Source organism: Dipodomys merriami, unplaced genomic scaffold (assembly GCF_024711535.1).
Source record: "Dipodomys merriami isolate MVZ:Mamm:240054 unplaced genomic scaffold, mDipMer1.0.p SCAF_7, whole genome shotgun sequence".
Lineage (NCBI taxonomy): Eukaryota > Metazoa > Chordata > Mammalia > Rodentia > Heteromyidae > Dipodomys > Dipodomys merriami.
The window spans coordinates 69745400-69762986 of NW_027206290.1; the positions used below are offsets into that span (position 1 = coordinate 69745400).

General features: G+C 46.8%; 1 protein-coding gene across 3 annotated transcripts in view; it reads left to right on the top strand.

Moving 5' to 3' along the window:
- Positions 1–17587, top strand: part of Tm9sf4 (transmembrane 9 superfamily member 4) — a 49443-nt gene that overhangs the window by 22467 nt on the left and 9389 nt on the right. For all 3 annotated transcript variants that reach the window (XM_070007029.1, XM_070007030.1, XM_070007031.1), the window contains exons 4-12: positions 6622–6790; positions 6891–7020; positions 7697–7820; positions 9207–9325; positions 9413–9524; positions 10845–10915; positions 14081–14213; positions 15258–15339; positions 15431–15506. In XM_070007029.1, coding sequence (XP_069863130.1) covers positions 6622–6790; positions 6891–7020; positions 7697–7820; positions 9207–9325; positions 9413–9524; positions 10845–10915; positions 14081–14213; positions 15258–15339; positions 15431–15506 — 1016 coding nt within the window. The remainder of the gene's footprint in view (positions 1–6621; positions 6791–6890; positions 7021–7696; positions 7821–9206; positions 9326–9412; positions 9525–10844; positions 10916–14080; positions 14214–15257; positions 15340–15430; positions 15507–17587) is intronic.

The following is a 17587-nucleotide window of genomic DNA, read 5'->3' on the forward strand; positions in this document are numbered from 1 at the left end:
CACTGAGCCACCTTCCCAGCCCTCCCGTTCCACCTTTAATTGAAATAATGAGTGACTACCTCTGCCCTGAAGCAAACAAAGACAATCACCACACTTGCTGAGCTGTGCAAGTGATATATAAAACACCCAGAGCAGTGTCTGGCACAAGTATTCCATAAATAGTAGCCACTTTTTTCTAATTTAAGCAATTCTCTATTTGGTAGGATTTGGGAATTAAATGAAAAAAGAGAGTTGTCTGTACAACTCACATGATCAGTACTTCCTCTTTGCTTCCTCTGTTAAGTCTTAGAGATAAAGTATGGGCAGATGCTGTCCCTGACGTCAAGGACCTTAAACACTCTTCTACCTTGGGAAAGAGAAAAAGAAAACTGGTTCAGGGGTAGGGTGTGTGTGTGTGTCCATGAACTATAACCCCTCTTCTACCTTGGGAAAGAGAAAAAGAAAAAACTGGTTCAGGGGTAGGGGTGTGGGGGGGGGGTGTCCATGATGGTAGGGGTGTGTGTGTGTGTGTATAGGGGTGTGTGTAGGGGTGTGTGTGTCCATGATGGTAGGGGTGTATGTGTGTGTGTGTGTCCATGATTTTTTTTGTTTCCTATTACTTGGATTCAGACTCAGAGCTTTATGTCTGTTCAACTTGCTTCCTCAGCTGGTATTTACCACTTAAATCAGGCTTCTAGCCCTACTTTTTGCTAGTTATTTTAGAAATGAAAGCAGACTTTCTGCTCAGGCTGACTTCAAGTTTTGATCCTCTAGATCTCAGCCTCCTAACTAGCTAGGCTTATAGGTATACACTGGTGCTGGTGAGAACTGGCTTTTGATCAAACCCATGAAAGGGTCCACTTTCTCTGTCTGGACCCCCATGGTACATATGTTTCCAAAATCCCTAGCTGACAAGCTTACCTACTGCTAGGTTCTGGAGGTCCCTGACGAGCTGGAGTCAAGCCTTGGGGATAATTTAACCAAAAGCCGGCAGCACTGCCATCCACCCCTACATATGCCCTGTGGTCAGCCAGGTAATAATAAACATTTGTATGTTTTGACCTATTGATTTTCGCAACTCTCCCTATGACAGCTCAGTGACCCCTTCTGAAGAAAGCAGCTAGGACAGCAGAAAGAAATGGTTTTAAGCTAGGTGCCAGTGCCTCATGCCTATAATCCTAGCTGATCAGAAGGCTGAGATCTGAGGATAGCAGTTCAAAGCCAGCCCTGGCAGGAAAGTCCGTGAGACTCTTATCTCCATTAAACCACCAGAAAACCGGAAGTGTTGCTGTGGCTCAAGTGGTAGAGTACTTGCCTTGAGCTGAAGAGCTGAGGGACAGCACCCAGGCCCAGAGTTCAAGCCCTACAACTGACCCAAAAAAAAAAAAAAAGCTTTAGTTAGCTGGGCACTGGTGGCTCATGCCTGTAATCCTAGCTACTGTGGAGGCAGAGATCTGAGGATCACAGTTTAAAACCAGCCTGGGCTGGGAAGTCTGTGAGACTCTTATCTCCTCTAGTTAACCACCAGAAAACAAGTGGTGCTGTGGCTCAAAGTGGCAGAGCGCTAGTCTTGAGTGAAAGAAAGAGCATAGGGACAGCACCAGGCTATAAGTTTAAGCCCCAGTACAGCACCCCCCCCCAAAAAAAAAAAAAGATTTAAAACAAAAGATGTGCTGGGCGTGGGTGGCTCACACCTGTAATCCAAGCTACTCAGGAGGTTGAGATCTGAGGATCACGATTCAAAGCCAGCCCGGGCAGGAAACTCCATGAGACTCTTATCTCCAATAAACCACTAGAAAACCGGAAGTGGTACTGTGGCTCAAGCAGTAGAGTGCTCGCCTTGAGCTGAAGAACACAGGGAAAGCGCCCAGGTCCAGAGTTCAAGCCTCATGACCGACAAAAAAAAAAAAAAGCAAAAGACGTGAGCCATGTGGCTCAAGTTGTAGAGCATCAGTCTGTCAAATGGAAGGAGGCCCTGAGTTCAAACCTGGTCATCTCCAAGAAAAGACTCAACCTCAGTTTCTTCACTGTTAACTATGTGACACTGTTTCAAAATCCCCACAACTGACATAAAAGAAATAAAGAAATGGTTTTAGTCAAAAGTCCTGAGTTGAAATCTCAAATTCTAGCCAGTACAGATATGGTGGTGTGTACCTGTAATGCTTCCCTCTAAGAGGGACGCTATAAATAGTCGGTCAGGGTCTGACATCAGCCCAGAGCAAAAACTTGATACTTGATCTGAAAAAGAATGAAAGCCTCGGGGCGTGGTGGCTCATGCCTGTAAGTAATCCTAGCTATTCAGGAGGCTGAGGCTGAGATCTGAGGATCATGGTTCAAAGCCAGCCCAGCAGGAAAGGCAAAGGAAGTGGCACTGTGGCTCAAGTAGTAGAGCACTAGCCTTGAGCTGAAGAGCTGAGGGACAGCTCCCAGGCCCAGAGTTCAGGTCCCACGACCGACCAAAAAAAAAAAAAAGAAAAGAAAAGAAAAACAGGCCCATATTTGTAATCTTAGCTGCAGGAGGCTGAGATCTTAGAATCCCTATTTGAAGCCAGTCCAGGCAGAGAAGTCTGAATGAGACTTTATCTCCCATAAACCACCAAAAAGCTTGAAGTAGAGGTATGACCCAAGTGGTACAGTACCAGGCTTGAGTGAAAACGCTAAAGGACAGCTCTTAGGCCCTGAGTTTAAGCCCCAGTTCAACACCAAAAAAAAAAAAAAAGATTTAAAGCAAAAGACATGATCCATATGGCTCAAGTTGTAGAGCATCATCTGCCTATCAAATTGAAGGGGGCCCTGAGTTCAAACCTGAGCATCTCTAAGAAAAGACTCAACCTCAGTTTCTCCACTGTTAACCACGTGACACTGAGTTTCAGAAGTATAGAATTTAGGACAGTAAATTCTCTTAAGGAAAATGAAGCACAGATGATAAAGGCACTTGCCTCAGCCCACTCACCTACTAAGTGGCAGAGTCTAAGCCTTGTTTCCCACTCCCATGTCCTTAAGCAAAGCCCTATAATGCATCCTAGTTGATTCTTACAGGAACACTGCCAGCTGAGCATAATTGCCCTCCCTTCATACTGGAGGAATGGCAGTTTCTCCACCTACTGTCCACAAGGCCAGGTTTTAACTTGGGCCCTTTGACTAAAGCCAGCATTCTTTGTGCTCATTTGACTGTGTGGACACTGTTCTGGCCGTTGCATTGATGGTGATTCATATCGTGGTATGGGCATTGTAGTCCTGTGGCAGGTGTGCTAGCACACCACAGTAGATGCTTTCAGTCCACGTCGTAGCTTGTGGCTCACTGATAGAAGGAATACTTGTGCAAGTGAGGTGGGAAGGCTTTTGTTGTTGTTGTTGGTGGTGGTGGTCATGGGGCCTGAACTCTGGGCCTGGGCACTGTCCCTCAGCTCTTCAGATCAAGGCTAGCGCTGTACCACTTGAGCCACCACAGTGCCACTTCTGGCTGTTTCTGCTTATGTGATGCTGAGGAATCCAACCAAGGGCCTCATGCATGCAAGACAATCACTCTACCACTGAGTCACCTTTCCAGCTCCCTGGGCAGGCTTTTTATCCCCCTTACTGAGGAGGCTAGGTATGAGCATCGCCTAAGCTGGGAGTGTTTGAGATCAGCCTGCCACATAGGCAAAACCCCATCTGAAGAAAAAAGACAGAGCACTTCTGTATTAGAAATGAGCCAGTACGTTCTCTTTCCTGTTTAAATTTAATTACTAAATATCATGATGTGACATTACTTTGCTTGTTCTGTAGCTTGTTCCTCTCTCTGTGGTTCCTTCCTCTCCTCCAACCAGCTCTTTGTTGATCAGTAGAACTTAGGGTGAGGAAGGAGCCCAGGAGCTTAGCACAACCAGTGTCTCTTAGCTTGTCATCTGTAAGATGCTGTCAGCCATAGGTTAGGCAAGTGCCCTGTTGATGTTCTAGCTGTCCGTTCACCAGTTTATGTCAGGGCCTTGCAGACTCACCTTCACTACCTGCCCTCTAAATGGGGGTGGTGCAGGGAGAACTTCATCCAGGCCCTTCTCAATCCTTCTTCCCTCCCTGATGGCCTCATCTGCACTGAAGGCATTGTTCACCAGGACTGCTACGTTACATACCAAGTGTTGCTCCTACAACAGTGCCCCTGCTACATCTATATAACAACAACTGACAAATTCCCTTTCTTCCCTGATCTCTCTTCTGAGCATTATATCCTACTGTTTAACTGCCTGTTTGACATAGCCAAACTGTAAATACCTCCCATCTGAATTTGATTTTTCCTGTTTGCCCACCTAGAACCTAGTCACAGAAGTTTAAGATTCTCCCAATATGAACCCATCCTCCCTTAATCTAGTACCCATCCAGCAGCAGCTTTCCAGGGCCCACCTCCTCAGTAGCTCCTGGATCTCTGTTTCGGCTACCCACACACTCCTTTCCCACCCCATCCTCACTCACCTGCATGGCACTGGTGTCGTTGCCCTAGCTGGCTCCTCACAATTTATTTTCTGCACGAAGAAGCCAGAGCAGTCTTTCTGAAAGCAGAATGAGATAGCATCTTCCCCACCCCTACTGGGTACTCCCTTTCAATAGACAAGCTATTTGTGGCTTGATCACAAGGCTCCCTGGTATCTAGCTCCAGCCCATCTCTCCCAATCTCATCATTCCCAAGCCCACTTCTCTGCAGCCACACATACCTCTCAAGTTTGCCACCATTGCTTCATCCCTGAGGGACCTTTGGACACTTTTCCCCCCCATCTCTGCCTACATTACTACCATTCTTCCTTTAGAGTCACTTTAAACACCACTAACTTGTAGAAACTTTCCTAGCTCCATGCCTCATATGCCTCATATCCACAGCAAGCCGCATAATACTGTATATTCTATTTTGCTGATGATTTAATCAGTCTGACTTCCCACTAGACCATAAGTTCTGGGACTATGTCTACACAGCACTATCTTCAGGGCTGGCACACACACAGTACCAGCATATGTTTATGAATGAGAGAACAGGTAACTAGATGACAGGGCAGACAGCCGTGGCAGGCAGATCCTGTATGGTAGGCAAGTGTTGGGCCACATGTATGTGGAGGTGTTAGTCCTGCCTGTTGGCTTGGTGGATCTGCTTCAGCCTGTCCCAGTTTCTCATCGGCACTACAGAGTTGCTGAGTGGTTCAGAATGAGAGCACAGTGAGGCTAGCTGATACTGGTGAGCTGCTCTGGGCCTGTGAACGTGATGTCTGACAGAAAGTTATCTTAGGCAACAGACAGGCACATAATGTGTCGGTGCATATTCTAGATTTTTTATTTCCTTATTTTTTTATTTTTTGCCAGTCCTGGGGCTTGAACTCTGGACCTAAGTGCTGTCTTTGGGCTTTTCACTCAAGATAGCAATCTCCCTACCACTTGAGCCATAGCTCCACTTCCACTAAACTTTTGTGGTTAGTTGGAGATAAGAGACTTATGAATTTTCCTACCTGGGATAGCTTTGAACCACAATCCTGAGATCTCAGTCTCCGGAGTAGCTAGGATTTCAGGTATGACCCACCAAAAATGCCCAGCTAGATTCTAGATTTGATCTCACTCTCTTCCCTGCCTGAATTAGGATCTGAAGACAAATAAATAGGAAATAATGTTTCCCCTCAAAGAGCTCATAGCCAGTAAAGAAACCAAAAACAAAAATATAATTACACTGTACAAAGTAATATCCCTGACATATAAAAACATATATAGACAAGGAGTGAGTTCCAGATCAGCTGGGCTACACGTGATACTCACAAGAAAGAGAAAGAAGACAGTGGAATGCGGTAACCCACTTTCTTCCCCCTAGGCTTGGAGGCTGGTAAACAGAATGACAGCACTCTGGAGACTGAAGCAGGAGGATTGACAGTTCAAGGCCTACCTGGGCAATATAGCAAGACCCCGTCTCCAAAAAGGAAGGGCAAGAGGAGTTTTAGAGGGGGTGAAGTTGGTTGGAATACATTGTAAATGTGTGAAATCCCTCCCCCTGTATAACTGCTTTAAAACAAACAAAAAAAAGGCACAGAGTTTATGCTGATAATGAAAATGGTGTTTGATGCCTTCCTGCTCTGCCCTGAGCCTGGGACTTGAATGACTCCTTTATTTCTCACCTGTAACTCCCATTTTGTGTAGGTAATTGAGGCTCAATGAAGGTAAATGACTGAGCAAGACTGCTGAGGTACTAAGTGGCAGGGGCAGATGCTACAGCAGGTGGCCTGAAGTCAGAGCAGTCTCTCCTCACTCCACCATCTGTCTCTGTGGAGGGAGGCTAGGACAGAAAGGTGACAGCCAGGAAGAGCATCCCAGGAAATGAGGAAGGGAAGTTGAGCTTTCAGTCAGTACATGGAACAGAAAGCCACCATGTAAAGCTCACTGGTATACAAGGAGTTAAGTTTTGAGGCAGGCACTATTGGCACTAGGGCACAGAGAAGGAAGGAAGGAAGGGTGTGATAGGATAGGTTAGAGGGGCAGGCTGGGTACAAGCACCTGACGCAGAGGGTTGTCTGCTGGGTGCAATGCTGGTGATGTCTGTGGAAGTCCACTTTGCCCTGCCTCTGGCGGCTCCATGACTGCTGACCTCAGCAAACTCAGGGCTGAAGCTCTGAGCTCCATCTGTCTCTCTTATGGCAGGAGAGGTGCTGAGAGGGGACCGGATTGTCAACACCCCTTTCCAGGTTCTCATGAACAGCGAGAAGAAATGTGAAGTGCTGTGCAACCAGTCCAACAAGCCAGTGACCTTGACAGTGGAGCAGAGCCGGCTGGTGGCTGAGCGTATCACAGAAGATTACTACGTCCACCTGTAAGTTGTCCTCTGTGCCCTGCTGGCCTCGCTTTCACGCCGGGGAGGGATGGATGGGAGAGGCGGTCCAGAGGGACTAAGTGGGGCCTTGGGTTTCCAGCATTGCCGACAACCTGCCTGTGGCCACCCGGCTAGAGCTGTACTCCAACCGTGACAGTGATGACAAGAAGAAGGAAAAAGATGTGCAGTTTGAACATGGCTACCGGCTGGGCTTCACAGATGTCAATAAGGTAGAGTGTCCTTGAAACACTCAGTGGGCTGGGGCCCTACACCTCTCAAGTCATAGGGGGGTACAGAGAAAAGGACACAATCAGGTCTAGGCCTGAACACAAGAGGGGAGAGTTAGCTAGGGCACATTTCTCCTAGTGCCTCTGGGAGGGCGGTCCTTCACAACACTGTAGCTTTGGGTCAGTGCTCTAAGAAGGTGAATGCTTAGTTGCTAAAATATTACATTCTGTTTTTATAAGATAAAACCAAGAAAAGAACCTGGAACTTGATCAGTGTGCAAGATAGCCATGGCCTCTCTGAGTTGAATCCTGCTTCTACTACTTGCTAGTTGTCTAAACAGCCTTGAGCTATGTTTCCATATTTGTACAGCATGTATAAAGTTTTCCTGGCTTTGCCAGATATATCAGTCAAATCAGAGTCCTTCCTAGCACAGGACTGGGGGCAGAGAGGAGCTGGAGAGACTGAATGCACTCATGTGTTTTAGAAGGTGGTACAAATAGCTAGATTAGGGCAGAGAGTAGAAGGCCTACAAGCAAAGGCCTAGGAAGCCCTAGATGGAGCCCTCCAGGAGAAGGCAGAGATTGTGGAAGATTAATGTGGCCAGGCCAAGGTGCACTCTGATGCCTAGGATAAACTGTTTCCTCACTGCTAGCTGTTCTCTTTATTGCTTCTCTCTAGATCTACCTACACAACCACCTCTCGTTTATACTTTACTATCACCGGGAAGACATGGAAGAGGATCAGGAACACACGTACCGTGTCGTCCGCTTCGAGGTGATTCCCCAGAGCATCAGGCTGGAGGGTGAGTGGGGAGGTCTGACCAGAGGGGCAGGGCTGGATGGGCCTGGGCCTCCAGACTCAGGGTGGGGCATGCTTTTCACCTCAGCCACAGAGAGGTCATGCATATATTCTCAGTAGCAAAGATGGAGGTGAGGGACAATTGTCATGTGCTCTGTAGTGAACAGGACCCCTTACCAGTTCACCTCTTCCCAGCAACCTCAGAAGGTACGCTGGTGACTTGGCCAAACACATAGGAAGCAGCCAGTTCATCTGTGGGTTGAAGAACCAGGGGCAAGGGTACAGAAAACAGCATAGAGCAATGATTTATTTCTTCTCTTTCCCTCTGTGAATGAATGATTGGCACAGGCTACAGTTGCTGAGGGTCAACAGGAGTCTGAGAGCCCGGTGCTGATGGGCCCCAAGTGAATAGGTGCAGTTTTACCTCGCACATCAGTACTAACACACCATAGGTTGTACTTGAGCTGCAGAACAGACCTGAACTTAGGTCCATGGAGGGGTAGGAGGTGACTTTTTTTTGGGGGGGGGGTCCGGTCGTGGGGCCTGAACTCTGGGCCTGGGCTCTGTCCTTCAGCTCTTCAGCTCAAGGCTAGCACTCTACCACTTGAGCCACAGCGCCACTTCCGGCTTTTTTCTTTTTGCTTATGTGGTGCTGAGGAATCGAACCCAGGACCTCAGGCATGCAAGGCAAGCGCTCTACCACTGAGCCACCTTCCCAGCCCCAGGAGGTGACTTTTTGAAAAGTTCTAGAATGTGGCTTTCACACAAAGTAATTTGTAAAAGTCTCATAAAATGTAGATCCTGTTCTTTCAGAGCATCATACTGGCTCACTCTCTCTCCGTGAGTATATGGTTTTACATCTATGTATGGAATGATTTGAGGTCTCTGTTTCTGCAATGGCTTATTGAGATTACAGATCTCCAGCATCCAGCACAGTACTGGGCACTGAGTGAAAGGCTGAATGGATGTATAGATGCCTTTGTGGAATAAGAGATGGGTGACAGAATGAACAAATGAAAGGGGAACATATCTGAGTGAGTGTATTACTAAGTGATGATTTCAGAGTACGCAGTAAGCAAATGTGGTAGTGAGGCACCATTTTGGTGTGTATGGAATGGGCCTGAGTGAATGAATGAATGGATGTTTGCACCAAGTGTAGACTGGTGTAAAGATGGCACTTAGAGTCCCTGTGCACCTGCCTCTCTCAGCCCCAAAGGCCCTTTGGGAGGTCAGAACTTTGGGAATATCACCATAAAAATCACAGTTGACTGCTGTGCTCCCAGCCTCCAGACACTGGAGGCCCAGTCCCACAGCAGGAAGCCTTAAGGACACCAGAAGGAGAACACTTGGGAGTGGTAATGGCCGCAAGAACAGTCTCTGTCTCTCACAGACCTCAAAGCAGATGAAAAGAGTTCATGTACCCTGCCTGAGGGTACCAACTCCTCACCCCAAGAAATTGACCCTACCAAGGAGAATCAGCTATACTTTACCTACTCTGTGCACTGGGAGGTGAGAAGGGGCATGAACTCTCGGCAAGGGTCTGGGCCAGGATTCCAGGGCAGAAGGCCTAACTAAGTGCTTCTTCCTGCCTGCTAGGAAAGTGACATCAAATGGGCCTCTCGCTGGGACACTTACCTGACCATGAGTGACGTGCAGATCCACTGGTTTTCTATCATTAACTCCGTTGTGGTGGTCTTCTTCCTGTCAGGTGAGAGCGCTGTGCTTGAAGGTGGAGAGGATGGGATGGAGGGTAAGGGACTGAGGCATCCCTTCTCTTAAGTGTTCTCATGGCCAAACGTGGGTCAGAAAATGACAGCAGGGCATCGAGCTAGCTCTCAGGAGTGCAGAGAAGAGCAGGAGATAGTCTCTGCTCTGGATAGACAGAGCTGTCCATACTCAGTCATTGATTTGTTCAATGACAAATTATTACTTGACCTGTGCCAGAAGTCAGAGATATGGTGTTAAATAGGTCAGCTAAACTAACAGTGGAAGGGAAACAAAACAGCAACTAAGTAGTGGTACTTAAGATAAAGTGGGAAGGAGGGCTACTTTAGGGTAGGCCTCTCCAAACGAGGGCAGAGCCACTAGTCAAGAGACCCCAGGTAAACTGTTTCCACAAGGGTCATGGCCTTGTGAGACAAGCTTGGCAGGAAGCTGGACGGTGAGAGTGGAGGGAAGAGGTGGAGTGATGCTGATCACTGGACTCATGAGAAGCACAGACTGTCCCCTGTAATTAAATATTTATCCACTGACACTCTACTGCCTAAGCACTTTATAAAGATCTGCTGCAAATACCTACAGTCTTAGCTACTCAGGAATCTGAGATCTGAGAATTGAGGTTTGAAGCCAGCTTGAGCAGAAAAGACTCGTATCTCCAGTTAACCAGCAAAAAGTCAGAAATGGATATGTGGCTCAGAGGGTAGAGCACCAGCCTTGAGCAAAAAAAGCTAAGGGATCGTGTCCAGGCCCTAGTACCATTATATACACACACACAAAATCTGTCCCTCAGCCCCACGAGTTGAGTATAAAAGTTCAGGTCATACAGCTAATTCACTTAGTCACTGCACTGCTGCCTAAAAGAAGTAGGAAAAAAAAGGACAAATGGGGAAGGTTTGTTTCTGGGCTGGTTGATGGTACTCATTGGTGAAGATACCGATGGTGAATCTTGAGATGCGTAGGAAGCAGTCACATAGGAAAGGTGTTCCTGGCAAACTGAGTAGCAGGAGTAAAGGCAGAATGAAAGAGGGTTGTGAAATCTGAACTACAGTAGCTAGAAGAAGCCAGGCTATGGAAGAAACTGGAAACTCTCCTCCCAGACATGAAAAGTAGAGGCTTGTACCCATCCTCACCCATCCCTGCAGCCCCTTTTCATACACCTCTCCCTGGTTGGCTGGAGGGAGCTCTGCCCCAGGGAGACGCTGAGGTGGTCACATGGCCAGATCCTTTTGGAGGAGGAGGGCACACATGGAATGCAGATAGCTGTGTTAGTGATGCTCGTGACTATTGTTCCTCACCTTGTCTGTTTCAGGGATTCTGAGCATGATTATCATCCGGACCCTCCGCAAGGACATTGCCAACTATAACAAGGAGGATGACATTGTACGAGGTCTTGGCTGGGGAGGGATAGACTGGAAGAAGGAAGGGACGGTAGCAGTAGAGTGTTAAGCTTGCCAGACTGGGAAGAGGAAGAGGAGGCATGAGCCCATGTCCCATGCCTGTAATCCTAGCCACTTGAGAGGCAGAGATTGAGAATTCAAGGCCAGCCTGAACAGAAAGTTAGCAAGATACCCTCCCAACAGAAAAATCTGGGCATAATGATACCTGCTTGTCATCATACATGGGAAGCATAAGTAGGGAATTACAGTTAAAGCTGGTCCAGGGAAAAAGTGAAACCTTCTCTCAAAAATAACCAGAACCAGGGGCCAGTGGCTTACACCTGTAATCATAGCTATTTAGGAGGCTGAGATCTGAGGATTGTGGTTCAAAGCTAGCCTGGGCAATAAAGTCCATGAGACTCTTACCTCCAATAAACTACTCAGAAAAAGCTGGAAGTTGGTGGGTACCAGTGGCTCACGCCTGTAATCCTATCCACTCAGGAGACTGAGATCTGAGGATTGCAGTTCAGAGCCATCCTGGGCAGGAAAGTCTGAGATTTTATCTCCAATTAACCACCAGAAAACCGGAAGTGGCGCTGTAGCTCAAGTGGTAGAGCTCTCGCCTTGAGTTGAATTGCTCAGAGACAGCACCTAGGCCCCATGACCTTCAGGGAAAAGAAAAGGCCAGAAGTAAAGCTAAGCTCAAGTGGTAGGGCACTAGCCTTGAGCAAAAAGAAATTCAGCACCCAGGCCCAGATTTACCCTAGGACCTGGAGGGGGGAAAAAAAGAAAACAGAACAAAAACATCTGGAAGCATGCCTCAAGTGATGGCGAGTCTGCCTAGCAAACTTTTAGTTCAAATCCCACTGCTGCAAATATTATAATAATAATAATGGAGAAAAAAATCAAATCCCCTGACTACAGTGTTGAAGGTTTCTAATTTTAAAGTATAAAGGCAATGGAAAAAGTCACAAGAAGAAACTTGATTAATTTTACATTTAAAAATCTTAAGGCCAGCCGGGCACTGGTGGTTCACACCTGTAATCCTAGCTACTCAGGAGGCTGAGATCTGAGGATCACAGTTCAAAGCCAGTCCAGCAGGAAAGTCCATGAAACTCTTATCTCCAATAAACCACCAGAAAACTGGAAGTGGTGCTGTAGCTCAAGTGGTAGAGCACTCGCCTTGAGCTGAAGAGCTGAGGGACAGCACTCAGGCCCAGAGTTCAAGCCCCACGACTGACCAAAAAAAAAAAAAAATTACAGGCTCATGCCTGTAATTCTACTCAGGAGGCTGAGATCTGATTCTCATGGTTTGAAACTAATCCAGGCAGAAAAGTCCATGAGACTTTTACCTCCAGTTAAACCAGAAGTGGCATTGTGGCTCAAAGTGGTAGAGCCCTAGCCTTGAGCAAAAACAGTTCAGAGCCCAATGACAAAAAAAAACAAATCTTAAACTAGATCTTGGCATATACCTGAAGGTTGGCTTTGATGATCCTTAGATCTCAGCCTCTGAGTAGCTGAGATTATAAGCATGAGCCCCAGTACCTGGGAAGAATTGTTTTTACCTCAGAGATAGCTCCCAAAATGAGAATTCAAACAATCGTGAGAAGATGATTTTATTTATCATCAAATTAGCACAGACTTTTTTTTTTTTTTTTAAGTTGAGACATGGCCTAAAACTTGACATGCCCTTGCTTCAGCCTCTTAAGTGCTGGGACACAGGTTTTCACTACCATACCCACCCAGGAGTGGTTTTATTTTATTTTGGCAGCACTGGGGGTTTGAACTTAGGACCTAGAGATTGCTAGACAAGTGTTCTATCACTTGAGCCACATACACACTGTTTTGTTTTTAATAGTATTAATTGTTGGCAAGTTTAACATGTAACAAGCATATTCCTATCAGTTGGCAGTTTTCTGAAAAGAAATTGACAGTGTAGTGCATCTCCCCGAACTGTAAATTAGGTAACTTTCTATGGCACAGTAATTCTTTTTTTTGTTTGTTTGTTTTTTGGGTCCGGTCGTGGGGCCTGAACTCTGGGCCTGAGCACTGTCCCTCAGCTCTTCAGCCACAGCACCACTTTCGGCTTTTTTCTTTTTTTGCTTACGTGGTGCTGAGGAATCGAACCCAGGGCCTCATGCATGCAAGGCAAGCACTCTACCACTGAGCCACCTTCCCAGCCCCATGGCACAGTAATTCTTAAGAATCAAAAATACAAATGCCTTGGTCTAGGATATTGCAGTTTTGAAGTTTAATTTCAAAGAGTATTTATTAGCATGAAATGTTTGCAAATACCATCTGAAAATAACAAAGTACACAGTGGGATCACAATTTTATTATAAAATTTGGGTCCCAGTGGCTCAGGAGGCTGAGATCTGAGGATCATGGTTTGAAGCCAGCCCAGGTAGGAAAGTCTGTGGGACTCATTTCCAATAAAACTAAAAATGGAGCTCTGGTTCAACTGGTAGAGCAGTAGCCTTGGGTAAAATGAAGTTTTGGGAGAGCACTTAGGCTCCAAGTTCAAGCCTCAGAACTGGCACACTAGAGAGAGAGGCAGAGAGGACTAAAGGAAATGTGTAAACATTACTTAAGTCCTTTTTTAAAACTATATTTTTGTGTTTGTTTTGTTGTTATTATTTGTCTATATGTGAGGCAGAGTCTTATCATAAAGCCCATATTGACCTCTCTCTCTTTTTTTTTTTTTTTTGGTGCCAGTACTGGGTCTTGAACTCAGAGCAGGGTGGGCACTGTCAAGCTTCTTTTGCTCAAGGCTGGCACTCTACCACTTGAGCCACAGCGCCACTTCCAGCTTTTTCTGTTCATGTGGTACTGAGGAATTGAGCCCAAGGCTTCATGAATGCCAGGCAAGCACTCTACCACTAAATCATATTCCCAACCCTTGCATAATTTTTTCCATATAGTAGGTTTGCGGAAGTGGAGAGATTTTCCTTTTGTGCAGATATGCGCATCCTGTTTAACCTCTTCCCACCAGGTGACAGTTCTCTGAGAAGCACTGTCTCATATCACTTACACTTCTGTGTCAGGGCTGGAACTAATGGATAGCTGAGGGGCCCTCAGTGGGATCAGGAGACCTGATTTGATGGGAATGGTCCCTGAGGTAGCTGCCCTTTTCTCATGCACCTGCTACATTCTTCACCTTTTGCTGCAGGAAGATACCATGGAGGAATCTGGGTGGAAGCTTGTGCATGGTGACGTCTTCCGGCCACCTCAGTACCCCATGATCCTCAGCTCCCTGCTGGGTTCAGGCATTCAGCTGTTCTGTATGATCCTCATCGTCATCTGTGAGTGGACCCAGAGAGCCGAGTATTGAGCCCATAGGAACAAGGCCTGATTCCGAGGCATGGCCCCCTCTCCAAGTGCCTTTAGTAGAGGAGAGGGCTCCCAAGGACTAAGCATCAAGCAGGCATGCCAGCATCTCTGGGAAGACAGCTGTCCCAGCCCCAGAACCTGGGAATGGTGGTTTTCCTTACAGCTGTCCAGCTCTGTTTCAAGCATACCGTGTTACTCCATCAGGAAAGCAGCACATCAGTACGTTGAGATTGCTCTTGGTTTCAGTCAGGTGAAGTAACTGACCTTGAACCAGGGTCAAGAGTGGACTTATATCTTCTTTTGTTTTGCTTTTCTTTTACAATGATAAAACACTCATATAGGAATGAGTTACAGATAGCTCTAGAGTCAGTCTACCTAAATTTGTATCTCCATCTCTAAGCTCTGTAACCTTTGACAGCCACTTACTTAACCTTGTAGGCCCAGTTTCCAGATGGAAAAAATAATCTCTGCCTTGCAGAGTTGATAAGGCATGTTCACTGAGCTGGTATTAGAATGGGCCTGGCTCATTGCAAGTTTTCTGTGGACTGGCAGCTGCAGGCCAGGTGCCAGTGGCTCACACCTATAATTCTAGCTACTCAGAAGGCTGAGATCTGAGGATCATGGTTTGAAGCCAGCCTGGGAAGGAATTCCATGACACTCTTTTCTCCAATTAACTACCAAAAGACAGAAGTGGAAATGTGGCTCAAGTGTGAAGAGCACTAGCCTTGAGCAAAAGAAGTTCAGGGACAGCACCTAGGCCCTGAGTTCAAGCACCAGGACTGACACAGAAGATTCATCCAGCCAATACCTAGCAGCTACTGCACCCCCTGAGCCTCAGCTAGGACACCCAGTCTTTTCCTGTAGAGGGTAAGGGCCTGTGTCATCGAGAAGACCAAGGGGAAAGGAAGCCATATCTAGGCTCATCTGCCCAGGGGCCTGTTAGCCTTCCCCCACTCTTGTGGGAGCTGATGCCCTGGCAATCAGCCCCTCTGACTCTGCCTTCCCTCCCTCCGCAGTTGTGGCCATGCTTGGGATGCTGTCACCCTCCAGCCGAGGAGCACTCATGACCACAGCCTGCTTCCTCTTCATGTTCATGGGGTAGGTGTATGTGAGCAAGCTCCCAGAGGCCAGCCAAGCCTTCTTCATGCCACTAACTGCCCCTTGGTATGGACCTTGCCTTTTCCCACAGGGTGTTTGGTGGATTTTCTGCTGGCCGACTCTATCGCACTCTGAAAGGCCATCGGTGGAAGAAAGGAGCCTTCTGTGTAAGTATCCTGATCTCCTCCCAGTGTTATTGGAGCCTGAGAGGCTCTTGTCCGGGGCCTCTCAGGAGTGGCCCCAAGTGCTAGTGGAAGCTGAATGGTGGTGTGACAGCAGGAAGGGCTTAGGCCGAGGGCCAGCCATTTTGGGCCCTTACCCATAGGCTCCAAACAAGGCATCACAGGGCCCTACTTGCCCTGTCTATAAGCAGAAAGCGTTAAACTTAGGTATTTTAAGCCTTGATAGTTGGATGGCTCGAGCAAAAGAATACAAGGATGCAGAATTTCCATCAACTTGACACAGGAGAACACTCTGCTAACAGTATAGAGAGAACTGTGTACTGTTTTCCAGGTTTGATGGCCCTTTTGCTTTCTAGGAAAGATAAGCTGCTGCCCTTCCCTCCCCTCAGGGAGTCCTGAACCCCTTCTCCCTGGAGCTTTTTCCTTTATTAATAAATAGACTTCATTTCTGATAGTGTCTAGATCATAAATTTCAACCAGAAAGGCATATGAGGAATTCCTGCTCCACATCAGGGTGAAGAATAGAACATAGGATGGGATGAATTGACATTGGAGCATGGAGAAACAGCCAGAAGAGAATGGTTGGGTTGGGGAATTGTCCAGACCCAGTCCTGGACCTACATATTTCTTAATTGTCTCCAATGGTTATCTGCTTTTAGGATTATATAGATGGAGAGACTGTAAGTAAGGCCCATGGTACAGCATGGGTACTCAGGAAACCTTGGGATAGAACAATTACCAAGTGTTGGTAGGAAGGGCATCTTTGGCATCCCAACGATGGAACTGGCAGTAGAGGCTGAGTGCTCGATTGCTCAAAAAAAACTTGAGATCTGTTGTCATTATGGTGTGACAGCAATCTCTCAGCCTGGTAGTCCCAGTGTAGACTCAAGTATAAGTCTAGAGCTTTGTTTTCCTGTGCTCAGATCCACGTCCCAGAGATTCTGACTTGAGGATCTCTGATTTTGATGAGAACCTCTGATTCTGGGTTAGGAAAGGAATTGTACTTAGGCTGGATGGGTTTGAAGTCTCTGATGTGGGAGCCCCAAAGGGTCCTCCGGATCCACTCAAGTGTAGCTTCCCAACCTGTCCCCTCTTGCTCCCAGAACATGGGCTCTAGAGTCTTAGCCTTCCTGGATTTACCCTTAACAAATGTGGGGGAGGAAAAGAGCCTCAGTGCCTTCATCTTTCTTTCTTTCTTTTTTTTTTTTTGGTACCAATCCTGAGGCTTGAATTCATGGCCTGCACATTGGCCTTGAGCTCTTCAGCTCAAGGTGAGCACACTACCACTTGAACCACAGTACCACTTCCAGTTTTCTGGTGGTTAATTGGAGATAAGAGTCTCATGGATTTTCTTACCTGGGCTGGCTTCAAACCATGATCCTCATATCTCAGCTTCTTGAGAAGCTAGGATTATAAACATGAGCCACCCGCTCCTGGCCAATACCCTCATCTTTAAAAGAGATAATGTGGGCTAAAGGAATGGCTCAAGTGGTAGAGCATTTGCTTAGCAAGCACAGGCCCTTCAGTTCAAATCCTAGTATTGCAAAAAATGAAAAAGTAACAAAAGGGGCTATTAGTCCATTTCTAAACCTATATAGTAAGGGTTAGATGGGACATGTAAAGCCTGCCATTTGCCATCCCTAATTATTTGAGCATTACTCTAGATGGTTTGGATTGAAGCCTTTTAGTCATGTATTCAGCAGCTGTTATTTAGTTGCTATGACATTCTGAGTAATGGGACTACATCTTTTGGAGAAAAGCAAATGACCCCAACCTGAGTTGATAGTATCTATCCAGAGTTGAAAACGTATTTAGTACACCCCAGCTATTCCACATCATAGTGTGGTTCTGCTAAATGCTGTTACTTCGGGGCCATCATGAAGCCAAAAACCTTAAGTAGAACTTTTCTGTAATTATGGTGGCTTGAAAGCAAGGAAGCAGCAGCTCCAGGGATCTGAGAGGCCTTTGCAGGCCTATCTCTTGGCGAGAGAAGGAATTGAGATTGAGCTATGTTCTAAAGGACCAGGACCAGTTGAGCCTATGGTGGGGGAGCTCCATTGGGTCCC